The sequence below is a fragment of the Mytilus galloprovincialis genome, chromosome 2, assembly GCF_965363235.1.
Source record: "Mytilus galloprovincialis chromosome 2, xbMytGall1.hap1.1, whole genome shotgun sequence".
Classification (NCBI taxonomy): Eukaryota; Metazoa; Mollusca; class Bivalvia; order Mytilida; family Mytilidae; genus Mytilus; species Mytilus galloprovincialis.
This window is the reverse complement of record NC_134839.1, coordinates 79,348,217-79,365,782: the sequence shown is the minus strand read 5'-3', so window position 1 is coordinate 79,365,782 and position 17,566 is coordinate 79,348,217. Positions and strand designations below refer to the sequence as shown.

The following is a 17,566-nucleotide window of genomic DNA, read 5'->3' as shown; positions in this document are numbered from 1 at the left end:
TAAAGTCGAGAATAAGATGAAAACGCCATTTAAAAAAAAAAAGAAAAGAAATAAACCAACAGACTAACAATAGTATGTACAAAAACCACAACATATAAAACTGAACATTGAGCAACACAAACCCCACACAAATTGGGGTGATATTAGTTGCTCCAGAACTGGTATGCAGATCCTGTTCCCCATTTGGCATCCGTCTTGTTGCTCATGTTAGTATAACCGGTATTAAGTATAATTTAGTAGCTCACATTCTGGATAAGGAACGAGATTGTAGTCACGACATAATGAATATATCCGTTCTCATCTGTGAAACTGATATTCCATAACAGTCAACCAACTCGTGATGACGTCAGTAAAATTAGCGACGGGTTTATCTTAATTTAACCACTTACAACTCTTGGTTTAATCGCTTCCTTGTGAGCAGCAACCCTCTATAAAGAAAAGCATGATAGGAAATACAAGCTCTGGACCATAAAAGCAACTTGGAGATATATGCACTCCGAATGCAGGTGCCACTGGAATGCTGCTACATAGAAATACAAAGTTCACAATTGGGAAGCTGAAATCATCTATAGATGTTGTTAAGTTTTGTTAGCAACCGGCCCTCATTATCAATTTCTAAATGGAAGTCAAGCTTGAGGCAGACTTAACTATATCTTTTGTTTACTTTATCTCAAGTTCGCTGGGATAGATGCGTGCATTATAGTCACCAAATTTTTAATTATTTAGTGGTAGAACATCATCTATATGTAGTGGAAAATAAAGTTAAAGGATACTTCTTTTCGTTCTTTCTGAGAAGTTCCGGTATGAAGTCGGTCAGCCTGATATAAATAAAGGAAAAAGTTGGGGATATGTGGGGCACAGTTTGTTCGAATGGGAATGCCGATTGTTATGACATGGCGTTGTCAGTTTATTTCGACGAATGAGTTTGAATGTCCCTTTGGTATGGTTTGCATCTCTTTTAAGAAAATAATTGATTAACGCTGTAGGAAAGTTTGACCTAACAAGAATAAGGCTACTATTTTTCTGTGTCTTTGGTCAAACATCTACGTTTCTACTTTTTTTTAATACATATACATGCCTGGTTTGGGCATCCCTGATGAAGGGAAATCTAGAAAAGTACGAATGGTTATTGCTTTATCCGAGATCAATACATGAAGTTTAAGACAAGTAGAGGCTCTTAGCTTTACTACAACTATACAATCACATAATAAAAGAAAATAAGTTCAAGGTCAGATAAACCAAACACTGGAAATACAGGTACACCTGTCGGTTATTGAATTTCCATACATCAAATATATGCTTTAAATATAGTTGACCTATATGATTTAGTATTTAAAAATAAACTTAACAAGGAAAATTTGCCATTGATCAATTAACAACCGAAAATGAGGTAAAGGTTACATGAACCCAGGCAGACAGACAAGTACAAATAACAATCATGACATGCTTTAAATATAGCTGACCTTTCACATGTATTATATACACTGCCCTTTCCTCGATCTTGATATCTATATCATTAACGGGAAGCTTAATACAAAAAATTATGATAAAAGAGATGATTTTTCATTTCCTATCGTTAATTCTCCATTTTTAGATGGTGACGTTTCCTTAAACATGTTTAACTCCGCCGCAATTTTGCGCCTGTCCCAAGTCAGGAGCCTCTGGTCTTTGTTAGTCTTGTATGATTTTTAATTTTAGTTTCTTGTCTATAATTTGGAGTTTAGTATGACGGTCATTATCACTGAACTAGTATACATATTTTTTTAGGGACCAGCTGAAGGACGCCTCCGGGTGCGGGAGTTTCTCGCTACATTGAAGACCAATTGGTTGCCTTCGGCTGTTGTCTGCTCTATGGTCGGGTTGTTGTCGCTTTAGCACATTCCCCATTTCCTTTCTTACTTTTATAAGAAACAGACTTAACCAGGCAAACCTCACATTGATTCATGAACCATGAAAATGGAGCCAATGTCAGATAAACCATGCCAGACAGACATAAACACCTTACAATCTTACATATAGTTGACCTTTTACAAATAGTATCTAATCAAATAGCAGATTGCTCTGAGGGATACGATTGCCATTGTTTTCATTGACGCATGTATGCATGTAGCTGGATAATTATTTTCAAAACTAATTCAACTGCACATGTAACATGTTATTTACGTAATCTGAATATTTACAAAATAGCCAATCCCGGATACAAGTGTATGAACAATGTACTTAGGCCTATTATGTTTTATTTTTGTACTTTCAATTCCAAGTTTACTGTCCACGGCAGTCACTGAGACTCAGAGTGAGAGAAGGTATTTCACTTCGTATCTTATCACCTATTTTCCTACGTTAATTCTAGGAGGAACCCCATTCCTAACTCTTTAAATATTTAATTTCCTTTGGGTCAGTGGTCATGACTCCTTTCCGTACACATTCATCGGTTTAAATTACGATCGTTTTTAATATAATACGACGTTTATCGACAGAACGAGTTTATTTTTCTCGACGTGTTGAATATTTGAAATCCAGTAAACTCAGACTGTTCGCCGACGACTGCATCATTTACAAAAGCATCAAATCTAAAGAAGATTGTGATAGCCTTCAGGAAGAACATGATGCTGCTGCAAAGTGGGAAGAAGACTGGCTGATGACTTTCCATCCAGACAAATGTACAGTTCTCACAGCCTCAAATAAGAAAAATACAATTAAACAAGACTACATCCTTCACAATTATACCCTAGAATCTGTCTCCTCCGCAAAATATCTTGGTATAACACTGCAATCTGACTTAAAATGGAACCAGCATACAAACAACATCATTGGCAATGCAAATAAAAGTCTAGGATTTCTAAAAAGAAATCTAGAAACATCAATCATAAACATTAAGTCCCAGGCATACCTAGCACTTGTCCGACCAAAACTGGAATATCCTTGTTCGGTTTGGAACACTCATACTGCTGAACAATGCAATAAACTTGAGATGGTTCAACGTCGGGCAGCTAGGTATGCCTGCAATCGTTATCACAACACCAGTAGCGTTACAGACATGCTCAATACTTTAAATTGGCCTACCTTACAACAACGCACACTTAAAACTAGACTTATAATGTTTTATAAAATTGTTCACCATATTGTCGCCGTACGATCAGATTTACTCATACCAACAGACGATAGAACCCGACAATTTCATCCACAAACTTACAGACACATACTTTACATTTAAAGACTGTAATTACAAATATTCATTTTTTTCCGTTTACTATTACACAATGGATTAATGTACTACCTCCAAAGGTAGTACTTTCTCCGACCTTAAATATTTTTAGAGAACAGTTGACACCTACTGTTCTCTACAATATAGAACAGTAAACCTAGTAGTTGTGTAAATAGTTTTAACCACATGTCATGTTTGTATTTGTTTATTTTTGGCACTATTCTTTTGTAAATATTTATTTATTATTATCCTACGCATGCGCAGCAGTTATAGTAATCATCAAAAATCTGATGGATAACTGGATAACATAATAATAATAAGAAGAAGATTCAGAATTGACGGAAGTTACTTCAGGAAGGGCGACAACTCAAACCGATAATATGGAAGACTCCATTTCGTCTGAAGGGGGGTTGTAGTTACACCTTAAAGTTTACGATGTGGACTACATTTATTTTAATTTAAATGATGCATATGATTTAAAATTATGCAACAACAATAACCCTCAATAGCAGACATACATAGAAAGGATCCCATGAGTTTTAAATTAATCAATTGAGTGGGGAATCCAGAGCAACCATTCAATCTAATACCCCTTGAAGTCAAGAAAACTATACGCATGCGCATAATTACATAAACAAACCTTGAAGCAAGAACGTATATTAAATGTTAATTAAACGACCTAGATGGTTCTTTATTTCTTTATGGAAGTACAATATCAAATAACATAACGTTGATATATAAGAAAAACTCCACTTCAGTTCTTAAATGACAGAAATAGATTTATCCGAATTCAGAGAACTCCCGCATTTTTATCAAAACTGGGGAATTTCCTCTGACGTGTTTCTAAATTTATAAAAAACACTAAATATAAATACTGCTTAATTTTGATTTTCCGTGTTGTTAAAAACACGCATATAAGTCAAGGGAAATATCAAACATGAAGATTATGAAAAGAACATTATAGGAAAGTTGTTTAAGTTCAATTCCTTTGTTTGTTTTTTACCTTTTAAAGCAAAACAGTCATAAGAATCTGAGATGTTCTTTAATGTTTAGAATAAAACGGTTGACGTGAGGGCATGGCCCTGAGCCAATGGTATAAGTCTACAGATTGCTTGAAAGCAATCGTATCCCAAAAAGCAAACCTGACCAGGAAAACTTAAGATTGCATATTGAACCATGAAAATGAGGTCAATGTCAAATAATAATTGTCAGACAGACATATACACTTGACAATCTTTCCATAAACCAAATATATATATACTTTTACTTATAGTATTACAACCAGATGCTCCGCAGGGCACAGCTTTATACAACTGCAGATGTTAAACCCTGGTACAGTTGGGGCAAGTATGGACACAACATGCAAGCTCTGAATTTGGATTGTGATTAAATTTTTGACATAATATAGGTTTCTGACACAAAACAAAATTTTAGATCGTACAAATCTATTACGCAATACTGTTCAATTAAATATTTCTTCTTGAAACTTTTTAAAATTTGAAATTTGAGAAATTTTGAAAAAAAAATTGAACCCTTCAAAAAAATCGATCCCCCCCCCCCTTCCCCCCAAAAAAAAATAATTTTTTAATCCCCTCTTGGAGCAATAACCCCCAACTCTGTCTAAGCCTTTACATTGTAGAATATGGAACCTTGGAATAATTTCAAAGAGATCCATACACTTAAACACAAGTTATGGTCTGGAAACTAGAACCAGATGCTCCGCAGGGCGTAGCTTTATACGACCGCAGAGGTTGAACCCTGAACGGTTGGGGCAAGTATGGACACAACATTCAAGCTGGATTCAGCTCTAAATTTGGATTGTGATTAAATAGTTGACACAGCATAGGTTTCTGACACAGAATGAATGTGTTCTAATGAACTTAAAATTTTTGTTTTCTCTTAGAGCAATTCACTATGCTGTTGAATATTAATCCTCTCAAAAAAATGTTTGAAGAAATTTTCTTTTTTATTTATGAAATTTCAAATGAGAAAAATTGAACCCAATTTTTTTAATCACATCCCCCTTTCCCTTATTCCAAAACTAATCTCAATTAAAATTTCTAATGGAGTTTACAACAATAACTACTCATTTAAATACATCATAAAATTTTAAGATGTAAAAAAACTGCTTGTTATCACTGAATGGTAAAGATTATTTTAATTTATCAGTTGGTAGTAAAAAGTGAATATACATTGTATATTGTATATAACAAAGATTTAAGTTGATTCTGGACAAAGAAAGATAACTCCAATTAAAAAAAAATCTTGCTATTGCACAATATTTTGCAATTAGATATTTCTTGCTTACTATTCTGGACAAAGAAAGATAACTCTAATTAAAAAAAAATTTGCTATTTCACAATATTGTGCAATTAGATATTTCTTGCCATTGCGCAATACTGTGCAATTGAAAAGACTTGCTATTGCACAATACTTAATATAATAATTTTAGATCCTGATTTGGACCAACTTGAAAACTGGGCCCATAATAAAAAATCTAAGTACATTTTTGGATTCAGCATATCAAAGAACCCCAAGATTTCAATTTTTGTTAAAATCAGACTAAGTTTAATTTTGGACCCTTTGGACTTTAGTGTGGACCAATTTGAAAACAGGACCAAAAATGAAGAATCTACATACACAGTTAGATTTGGTATATCAAAGAACCCCATTTATTCAATTTTTGATGAAATCAAACAAAGTTTAATTTTGGACCCCGATTTGGACCAACTTGAAAACTGGGCCAATAATCAAGAATCTAAGTACATTTTTAGATTCAGCATATCAAAGAACCTAACTGATTCATTTTTTGTCAAAATCAAACTAAGTTTAATTTTGGACCCTTTGGACCTTAATGTAGACCAATTTGAAAACGGGACCAAAAGTTAAGAATCTACATACACAGTCATGACAGTTAGATTCGGCATATCAAAGAACCCCAATTATTCAATTTTGGGCCCCTTATTCTGTTGGGACCAAAACTCCCAAAATCAATACCAACCTTCCTTTTATGGTCATAAACCTTGTGTTTAAATTTCATAGATTTCTATTTACTTATACTAACGTTATGGTCCGATAACCAAGAAAAATGCTTATTTGGGTCCCTTTTTGGCCCCTAATTCCTAAACTGTTGGGACCTAAACTCCCAAAATCAATACCAACCTTCCTTTTGTAGTCATTAACATTGTGTTTAAATTTCATTGATTTCTATTTACTTAAACTAAAGTTATTGTGCGAAAACCAAGAATAATGCTTATTTGGGCCCTTTTTTGGCCCCTAATTCCTAAACTGTTGAAACCAAAACTCCCAAAATCAATCCCAACCGTTCTTTTGTGGTCATAAACCTTGTGTCAAAATTTCATAGATTTCTATTAACTTAAACTAAAGTTATAGTGCGAAAACCAAGAAAATGCTTATTTGGGCCCTTTTTGGCCCCCAATTCCTAAAATGTTGGGACCAAAACTCCCAAAATCAATACCAACCTTCCTTTTGTGGTCATAAACCTTGTGTTAAAATTTCATAGATTTCCATTCACTTTTACTAAAGTTAGAGTGCGAAAACTAAAAGTATTCGGACGATGACCACGACGCAGACGACGACGACGACGACAACGACGCCAACGTGATAGCAATATACGACGAAAAATTTTTCAAATTTTGCGGTCGTATAAAAATGCTTGTTTTAACCCTTTTTTGGCCCCTAATTCCTAAACTGTTGGGACCCTAACCCCCAAAATGAATCCAAACCTTCTTCTTGTGGTAAAATTTCAGAGCAATTGAAATACTTAGACACAAGTTATTATCCTGAAAGTAGAAAAAAAGCTTGGTTTGGGCCCCTTATTCCTAAACAGTTGGGACCATCATCCACAAAATCAATCCCAAGCTTCCTTTTGGGGTATTGAACCTTCTTATTAAATTTCAGAGATTGATTCATGTAAACTAAAGTTATTGTCCGGACACCAAATGTGCCCCCGGACAACACAGACGACGACGACGGCACATCATACCATAAGGCATTATACAATGCCAAAATTTTTTTTGCTTTCGTATAAAAATTGACCAAAAAATAAAACCCTTATATTGCGCAATGAATCGTAAAAAAGAAGTTAAGGTAAAATAAAACATGCCAGACTGATAATGTCACATGAACATCATCAAATATGTTCATGCATCAAATATAGATGACCTATGTGAAAATGAGGTCAAGGTAAAATGACACCTGCTAGACAATCATGTACACCTTAGTTTCATACCCTATTCCAAATAAGGTCCATCTATTGCTTATAGTATCTGAGATATGTCCACTGATCCATGAATTGAGGTTGAGGTCAAGAGAAAATTGTCTCACAGGCACGAGGAACTTGCAAGGTAAGCACATACCAAACAAAAAGTTATTCTATTACAGATAAGAGAGAAATCAAGAATATTAAAAGTCAACTTTTTTCAAATAGTTGCTGAACTATGAAAATGAGGTCAAGGACAATGGACATATGACAGACAGAAACTTCATAACATAATATTTATATACAAAGTATAAGATATTAAGCTTAAAAGAAGTTTGTTAAGGTTAATGAATCACTAACACAATGCCAGTCTTTCTGCAATAGAAGTCACAGGCTAGACAATACCAAATCACATTTGGTTCTCTTAAAATTGACATAAAGACAAGCTTTAATATGCATGTAAACAATGCAAAATTTTCACTGTCAATGAACCAAGAGGAAGAGGGAGTTTATTATATCCATTGAAATTAGACTTGCAAATGTTAATACAACTCTGAGATTTCTTTAACACAGATAAAGCAATCTCTTTGATGCTTCTTTCTATAAGTTTCATAGATAATGATGCAGTAATTCCTTCACAGTATCAAGTGATGGCCTCTGTTATATTGGCATTTTTTATATCTTTAATGACTTTTTAGAGATGTTGTATTGTTGATAAAATTTTGCTATTTACAGTTTTCAAGATACATTTGTAATAGGCAAATAACATGCTAAAATTGGCCTAGAATTGTCTGAATTCTAGATAAGGGCAATACCTTATAGGAGTCAGCTGGCCGGTTCCACCAAATGGAAACCACTTGGAATAGTGTAAATACTTCTTGCCATAACAATCTTTCAAGGGTTTCTTTTTTAGTGTGTGATGTCCATGTTGAACATGTCTGTCATAATTTAAAATGTATTTCCATTTTAAGTGTAATAAGTAGTGACTTTAAGAGCATTTATCACTACTCTATTATGCTATTCAATGTAGACAAGCTCTTATGTTATTTTATAATACAGCACATTTTTTCATGCCTTTAATTAGAATTCACTTTTGCTGTGTATGATATTCATTTTGAACTAAATCTGCTGTTTTTTTTTTCTGTTTGAAGCCTGTACTATCGTTCCTACTTCAAATGGCATTAAAGCAATAAAATACAAGTACAGCATGAGTGTCTTTATGAGTGATTTTCACATCTTCACCAATTAATAGTCTAACAATAAATTAGCACTGCATATATTAAATATGTACACTGTACTTCTTAAGTACTGCAGTTTTTATAACAAACATAACAATTAATGACAGCTATTGGTCAAAGGCTATTTGAATAATATAGTTTTATTGTAACCCAGTACCACGAATAGCAAAAACAACACAGTTTTTTTCCCCCCTCATCTACCTTTATATCCTTCTTTTATAGGAAATAAAATCAAAAAAAGTATGACTCGCCTATTTGCAGAAAATTCTTTAAAAATATTTGATTGTTGGTCATACATGTGAATTTGGAAATGCATATCACTTAGTAATTAATCCAGAAACAATGTAAATCATTCTCCCAATCATGGTGAAGATTTAAGGGTTATGCCTTCAAATTTCTATAAAATGTGATATTTAGATGCTTATACAGTACTGTTGCAGATATCAATTGACTACAATATTTTATTCTTTACAAGTCCATCTACTTTTGTAGTCAGAAAACTTTCGAATAGTAAGCATAAGAGGACTTGTAATACTGCATGTTAAATAAATTTTAATAAAACAGCATACCAAATCAGAAATCAATGATGTAAAACTTCAAATTCTGGTAAATGATAAACAATTAACCACACTTACTTTTCAAACTGGGTTTTAGTGGAGATTTTTGTTTTCTATTAATGAGACCTGTTACCAATGAATCACTCTGACATGTTGCAAAAGATGTGTCATACCTTACTTCATAAAGATGGTTTACCTTCTGTGATATGATACACATCTTAAAACATCATGTGATTTGATAAATATTAGATTCAGAAATTGTTTTGAAGAACCAGAGATTTCAATAATTTTTAAACTTGTAATCAAATATCCTTTGACCAATTGTGGTGTTATACAAAGCTTTAGATACCGGTTTAGTTATTTACACAAAATAACATAAAGTATATAGATATATATCTTAATATGGTGCATAATTTGAATTATATTTACATGATGAGTAACAATAAAATATGTAACAATTTGTATTTTCTAACATATCAAAATTTTCATTTAATGAATATTATAAAAGTGGGAGGAAAACAGTAGCTATTATAAGGGCCTTTTTTGCAATAATTTGTCACTAAAATTTCTGTTTCAAAATAAAATTTTATAAAATATGTATCTCAACTTTTGAGATAATAGAAATGAAAACTAAGTAGTTTCTCTACCATCACAATATATGTAGGTATTATATCATAGTAAAACAATGTTATCCTTAAAAAATATCTTCACACGGAAGAAAAGTAAATGGGAACCAAAAAAAAAAATTTAATAATATAACACAGTGCTCATCTTTATGATCAACATTTCTATAATATTAACTCCATCCTCTATGTCTTTCGAATAAATATATGTATTAAAACTTTGCAATTATATCCATTTTTTTAAGAATTATTAAAATAATGCCATCTTCTTCAACATTGAAATCTCCTTTAAGGTAGATGGGGTCTAAATTTAAAATCAATAGAATTTTTATAATTTGCCAAAAAGTAGTTTATATCATGCTTTTAAAAACAAATATAATAAAAAAAAAGAATGGGTTACAGGGCTTTCCCGCAAGCTACCAGTTGTGCAAAATTGTCAGATTTTTACAGATCATACATATGAGAACCTTATTTTGTGAGATAGAAAGAAAACCTAATGACAGAATTATAGGATAGAATATGAGAAGATAATGTGTTTTCAAAAATAAAATAAAAATAGGGGTTACAGGATTCATTTTCTTGCTACAGAACAAACCAGGTGCTCTGCAGGGCACAGCTTTATACGACCATAGAAGTTGAACCCTGAACAGTTGGGGCAAGTATGGACACAACATTCAAGCTTGATACAGCTTGGATTGCGATCAAATTTTTGACATCATGAGTTTCTGACACAAAACAAATGTCAAGATCTTACAAATCTATTGCACAACATTGTGCAATTAAAGATTTCTTCTTTTAACTTTTCAAAAATTTGGAATTTGAGAAATTTGAAAAAAAAAAATTGAAAACAATTACCACCCCCCTTTTTTTGCAATTAGTCCAAAACCTGACATATCTTTATACATAATATACAAGTAGTGTAAGGGAGGTAAAACCGAACATACCCAACATTGTATGTTAAATGTTTTAGAATTACCTCCCTTACCCTGCTTTTAAATTGTCCATTGACCAGACATACCTAGTTTTTCCCCTTTCTTGCCCCTAATTCTGAAACATTTTGAGCCAAAGTCAATGCTAACCATCCCTTCATAGTATGGAAACTTGTGGTTTAATTTCAGAGAGATTCATACACTTTAACATAAGTTATTGTTTGAAAACTACAAAAATGATTATTTTGGGCCCCTTTTTGGCCCCTAATTCCTCTAAACTATTGAGACAATAACCCCCAAAATCAATCCCAACCTTCCTTTAGTGGTATTGAACCTTCTTGTAAAAATTTATATAGATTCATGCACTTTAACACAAGTTATTGACTGTAAACTATAAAAATGCTTCTTTTTGGCCCCTTATCCCTACATATTCGGGAAAATTAACCCCAAACTGAATCCCAGCCTCCCCTATGTTATGTGGAAACTTGTGGTACAATGTCAGAGAGATCCATACAGTTACACACAAGTTATTGTCTTGAAACTAGAAAAATGCGTGTTTTTGGCCCCTTTTCGGCCCTAAATTCCTAATTTATAAAAGTTACACAATCTGAGTGATCTCGCCTTATACAGCAAAGTTTAAAATATGTGATCCAAAAAAAATTTAAATCTGTATTTGTACAACAGTAATAAAATATGTAAAAGACATAATTCTAATAAAATCACCAGAGTATTAAATAACTCAACTAAAACTTTTAGGTATGAGTGTATTGTTGTTTTCATGTAAGGAGAGAAATTATTATCAACTGGCACGTTGTAAATAACCCTCAAAAAGAGCTGAATAGGTATGCCTTCCTAATGATATTGTTTGATTTTTTTTCATCTCCTTAAACATTGGAGGCTCGAGGGTACAAAAATTTCCAAAAAAATTTACAATTTGTTTTTTTTTCATTATAAATTTTATTCATTACTTTATTAGTTGTTAATTTATCATGTGGTACAATAAATATCAGAAAAAATCAATTCGTTTTGGCCCTAGATGAATTTTAAAATGTATATATCATTGAAAAAGCTCTAAATTATCTCCCTTTGGTGCAAAAATGTGATTTTTTGGCATTAAAATTGAAATATCTATTTTAGCTCAAATGTTAAATCTATGTTTGTTGTCTCACCCTTGTATATATTTGTTAAAAAGAGCACTAATTTCATACCTGAACATAAACACAAATTATTGTTAACGTTAACCTTACTTAATGAATCTACCCTGTTGAAGACTATGTAAGAAGATGGAAGGGAAGACATTAGTAACACAAAATGTAAATATTCTGAAACTTAACAAACTAGAGCATCAATTTATAAAATACTTAAGCACTATCAATTATTGTTTCTACAAAATTTGTGTCATTTTTCTACCACTTTTATGTATTGAAAGAATATGGAGTTGTATAAATACTTTTTTGTATTCTATAAGCCATAAAAAAAAATATGTTTAATTTTGATGAAAAACCAAGCATCTATCTGTAAAAAGAATTTTCTCCAAGCCAAAAATTTCATTGAATATGAAAAATTTCCCCTTTTTTCACATTTAAAAATTGACAGTCTTTCATGTAGTGAAATATTTATTTTTTCTCCAAAATAAAAGTTTTGGAAAAAGTAACACAAGTAAGGAATGCCAGAGTTAGGCATGTATATTTTTAGTATCCTTAAATTTTTTTAAAAGTATGATCAGACATTTGTGAAAAAATCCTTGCCAATTATATTCATAATGATTTTTTAATGCATAAACTTCAGGACAGGAATTCAGGAGAAAATATTTGTTTGTTTAGTCTGTCCTAATAAAATATTAATGAATATATACACAAGTAACACCAATAAAAAGCGATATAACAACAGTAGATAACAAACGTGGCATTGTATATAATGAGAAATGAATAAAAAAATATGTATATACCTGTTATACACTTACAATTGATGATAGTTGTAGTCAATAAAAAATAAATATATTTATTTACTGTAAATGATGCTTTCATAAAGTCTTTTTTGTATGAGAGTTTTATACTTCAATATATCTATTTTAACATTTATAACACTCTATGTACAGAACCAAGAATGAAGTCTAAAATAATATTGACAATCTTTCAGCCATTTATAGTTAAAAATTCTATTTTAAGGGCCCCATCAATGTTTACGAAACTGGTTTTTTGTTTGTGTAAACCATTTAACCAAAATTGCTGAGATTTTGGTAAACAAATGAGTATTTTGCATAATTTGTATCCCGACATTGATTACATGCATGTGTTAAATCTAGGTTTTAACATCAATGCCTAATATCAATTTGATCTTAAATCAATACAAAATAATAATAGCTGTTTATATTATAATTTTAAAATAATAAACAAACAAAATGTGGTTATATTCAAAAACTGGACTCAACAGACTTTATTTGTAATGGTATTTGTGCCTTCACTTTACACCATTGATAAAACAGCACTATACATTTCTGCTTGAGGTCAAATCTGTTTAGGTTTTAAAAACAAACTGTGTATATTATCTAAAATTCAAACTTGAACACTCATTAAAAAGTATCATAAATTCATAGAATTCACTTGTATATATATGAACAAAAATACATCTAACAAATTCAAAATGTGTATAGATTATGATATTTATATTTCAAAAAGTACATAGTAGAAATATGGTTTATTATACGATCTATGAAGGATGTTCAAAATAGAACATAATAAAAACACAACAATGTCATAGGTTAAGCACTAACATGTGAAACAAACAAAACAATGTTAACAAAAAAATGCATGGCAATAAATGCAACATATTATAAAAGCACTGTTAAAAGGAGACCTCATATATAAAACACTTTACTGTCAAAAATATTTCTGTACAACAATATATACTAAAGAAAGAACTTGTATGTTGAGTTCATATTAAAAATCATATACTTCTGTTTTTAAACAATAATATTACCTAACATTTTTTGCCATTTAAATTTTATATGCTTTAGTTTGAAAGAATATTGGACAGCAACAAGCAAGTTCTGGATTTTTAGTTACTAATGCTAAACTGAAAGTGATCAATTCTCATTCTATTTGAATCCTGAAATAATTAAACTTAAGTGGTGTCTGTTTCCTTAAAATAATTGCTCAATCGATGAGTAAATCTGTCTTTAAGTATATTATAAACCTGGTATAAAATAAGTTGTTTAAATTGAAGAAATTGTGAGATTTTCATCTCTCTAACAGTGGAATATTTCACCTCCTGTAAAAAGATAGATCTTTAAATTTAATGAATTGATGATAATACTAGCTCTTTCATTTGTCTTACACCCGAAGAGTTGACACCTGTGCTCTTCCGTCAATCACCACATGTACCAACTCATTTCAAATCACATATCACTCAACTTAAGACACAAAATCACAATTGTAGTAAAACTATATACCTGGTACCCAATTTTTTTCAAAATCATAATTCAACTACTCAGACGACTTAACAATAATGAAAGATAATGTGTATGTTCTGAACTGTGTAAACTATCCTATGATACGATCTGCTTCTGTCTTTATTTAACCTTCTTTTTCTTGATAGTCTTTCCTTTTGGTTTTATCTTCATTTCCATCTGTAAAGTAGTCTGCCTATCTAATTCTATCAAAGCCTCATGTATAGCTGCTTCTAGGTTAGAATTCATTTTTCTGCCTCTAAAAATATCAAATAACAATTTCATTGAGTCTGTTTATGACTTGTTTTACTGTAATGAAACTTGTATTGCCTAACAACAATAACTTAACTATGAACAGATCTTCATTAAAAGGTTAAATAATCATTACCATTTAATATACAATCAAAGAAATTTGAAAGACAGAGCCATATAAGATAAATATCTACAGCCAAATGATCTCCAATGATCATGATGATTGGATTATCATGTATTTTTAAAAACATTGCACAAATGTGATAGACTTTAACGTTTAAATACACTTTGTGGGTTTCCCCCCTTTTTTTTAAGAGAGATTTTTACACTTTCCTTAAAGACAACCTGTGAATATACTTACTTTTTGTTCTTTTTCTTTGATTTTTGATGTCCTTCCAGTCCTTCAGTTAAAGTTTTCAGTTTTAACATTTCTACTTGAGTGAACGTATGATCACCAAACCATTTTACCCAACACTGAAAAAGATTCATATTTTGTAGACTTTAATTTGCATTAAATATGTGAACCAATCAAATTTTTCAATTTCAGTAATATGTCAAGAGGCTACGACTTTTGTAGTCGTTTAGAAGAATGTGATAAAATTTCATATATGTACACCACAATCTAAAGATGTTATTTTTTTTCTTCCAAAAGTAAATATGATAAAGGAACTGAAAATGTGTCACTATATGGCATAGCCAGATGAAGCTTTGTGGATTTATATATCATGAAGCTATGACTTATATTTCAGTGTTTTCCTTTTTTCACTAAGGTAAGGTGGGTGTTTTAATAAAATCACTTGCAACCGGGTGGTTTTTGTTTTAAATGTCCAACCGTTTTATTTTATTTACTGTGGGGGTCACAAAAATAAAGATTAGTATAATATTCACATTTAATGGAGTTGAACAAACATAAATAGAAGTAGTCATATGAATTGTCAAATATTCTTTGATTGATAACAGATGGCTCTTGCAGGACTCCCTCCTCCTGCAAATGCAAGGCCTTTCGATCCAGGTTTCTGTCCTGTTTCTTGCTTTTGTGACATATTTGTGGCACACCGAACAGTAGTATCCTTCCTCTGTGACTATAAGCCATTTAAAGTCTTGTTCATATTTGTCTTCACTCTCGTGTCTTTTCCGTTGTTTGGTTGATTTTTTTTTCAATTTCCACAACTTGAACATTACTATCAACTTTATTTAACTTATTTGGTCTGATATTTTTATTATCATCATCGTCATCTGCCTTTCTTTTTCCTCGATTGATAAATGAAAACATTGAAATTTGACGTTGGACGCCATCTTTGTCAATGAAAACAAATCAGCGAGGCGCGATTAGTATTCGAATTTTAACGATACGGAACCGAAAAAATCCGGAATTTGAAAAAAAAAAGCCGACCACCTCCTAAAATCGAAAGGTGGTCGGCTTTCAAAAGAAGGTGGTCGGCACACCCGGCTTAAATGCCGAAGGGAAAACACTGTATTTGATGAAAAAATGCAACATAAATGGTTAATTTAAAGATGGATACAGAGACAAACTAACAGGAGTTTACCAGATTACAGTTACACAGTGATAAGCTCCATGGGAGGACTGACTGACAAAAGTACGCATGTCCATCTTTGATGAAAATATTAATCATACCTTTCCTGGTTCTAATTCCTCTGCATCATAAACTTCAGACTCATGTACAACCTTTCCTGGCCAAGACGGAAACCCACGGATCTGTCCCCAAACCAAATCTCCAATAATAAAGTCTCCTTTAACTGGAATCACAGTCTCAAAAGTATCATCTAAAATGAAATCATGCAAGTCTTAATTGAATCTCCAATAGTAAAGACATGTAAACCTTTAACTGGACTGACAGTCTCAAAAGTGTCATCTAAAATAAAATCATGCAAGTCTTAATTGAATCTCCAATAGTAAAGTCAAGTAACCTTTTAACTGGACTGACAGTCTCAAAAGTGTCATCTAAAATAAAATCATGCAAGTCTTAATTGAATCTCCAATAGTAAAGTCATGTAACCCTTTGACTTGAATCACAGTCTCAAAAGTGTCATCTAAAATAAAATTATACAAGGCTTATAAGTTAATAGAATCTTCAATAGTAAAGTCAAGTAACCCTTTAACTGGACTGACAGTCTCAAAAGTGTCGTCTAAAATAAAATCATGCAAGTCTTAATTGAATCTCCAATAGTAAAGTCAAGTAACCTTTTACAAAAATGTTTTAACTGGACTGACAGTCTTAAAAGTGTCAACTAAAATAAAATCATGTAAGTCTTAATTGAATCCCCAAAAGTAAAGTCAAGTAACCTTTTAACTGGACTGACAGTCTCAAAAGTGTCAACTAAAATAAAATCATGTAAGTCTTAATTGAATCTCCAATAGTAAAGTCAAGTAACCTTTTAACTGGACTGACAGTCTCAAAAGTGTCATCTAAAATAAAATCATGTACCGATAAGTCTTAATTGAATCTCCAATAGTAAAGTCAAGTAACCTTTTAACTGGACTGACAGTCTCAAAAGTGTCATCTAAAATAAAATCATGTACCGATAAGTCTTAATTGAATCTCCAATATAGTAAAGTCAAGTAACCTTTTAACTGGACTGACAGTCTCAAAAGTGTCATCTAAAAATAAAATCATGTAAGTCTTAAAAGAATCTTCTTTGTAATTTTGTATTGAAGAACAATAGTTTACCTTCAGAACATGAATGCTTTAAAAATTGTTAAAATGTACATTTAGCAATAAAGTTTTACTTTGCTAAAGCATGTATTGCAATAATACATTGTGAATGTTATATCTAAAGTTATGTTAGTACATGAATATAGTGTAAGATATGGAATGACTTAATAATTTGTACAAGTTATTCATACTGATCAACAAGCATGACAAGTGCACTTCATTGAAAAAGTGGGTTTTTTTTTCATTTACTGGTACAAATCAATAATTTTAAATATAGAATACTTTCGCCATCTTTTTTTCAGTAAAAAAATCCTTTTTTTTTGTTGAATTTTTCTGTCTTAAATTGCTCTTATGAAATTTTTAATTCTCTGACTTTAATTAAAAAAAAGAACCTTTCATGGACAAGGAAAATTGCAT

General features: G+C 31.5%; 1 protein-coding gene across 2 annotated transcripts in view; it reads right to left on the bottom strand.

Moving 5' to 3' along the window:
- Positions 1-8,628: 8,628 nt before the first annotated feature.
- The window catches only part of LOC143064497 (uncharacterized), a 28,020-nt gene continuing 19,082 nt past the window's right edge, over positions 8,629-17,566 (bottom strand). For both annotated transcript variants that reach the window (XM_076237359.1, XM_076237360.1), the window contains exons 5-7: positions 16,111-16,259; positions 14,836-14,948; positions 8,629-14,481 (exon numbers count right to left, since the gene is read on the bottom strand). In XM_076237359.1, the coding sequence (XP_076093474.1) occupies positions 14,346-14,481; positions 14,836-14,948; positions 16,111-16,259 (398 nt within the window). In that variant the 3' untranslated portion in view covers positions 8,629-14,345. The remainder of the gene's footprint in view (positions 14,482-14,835; positions 14,949-16,110; positions 16,260-17,566) is intronic.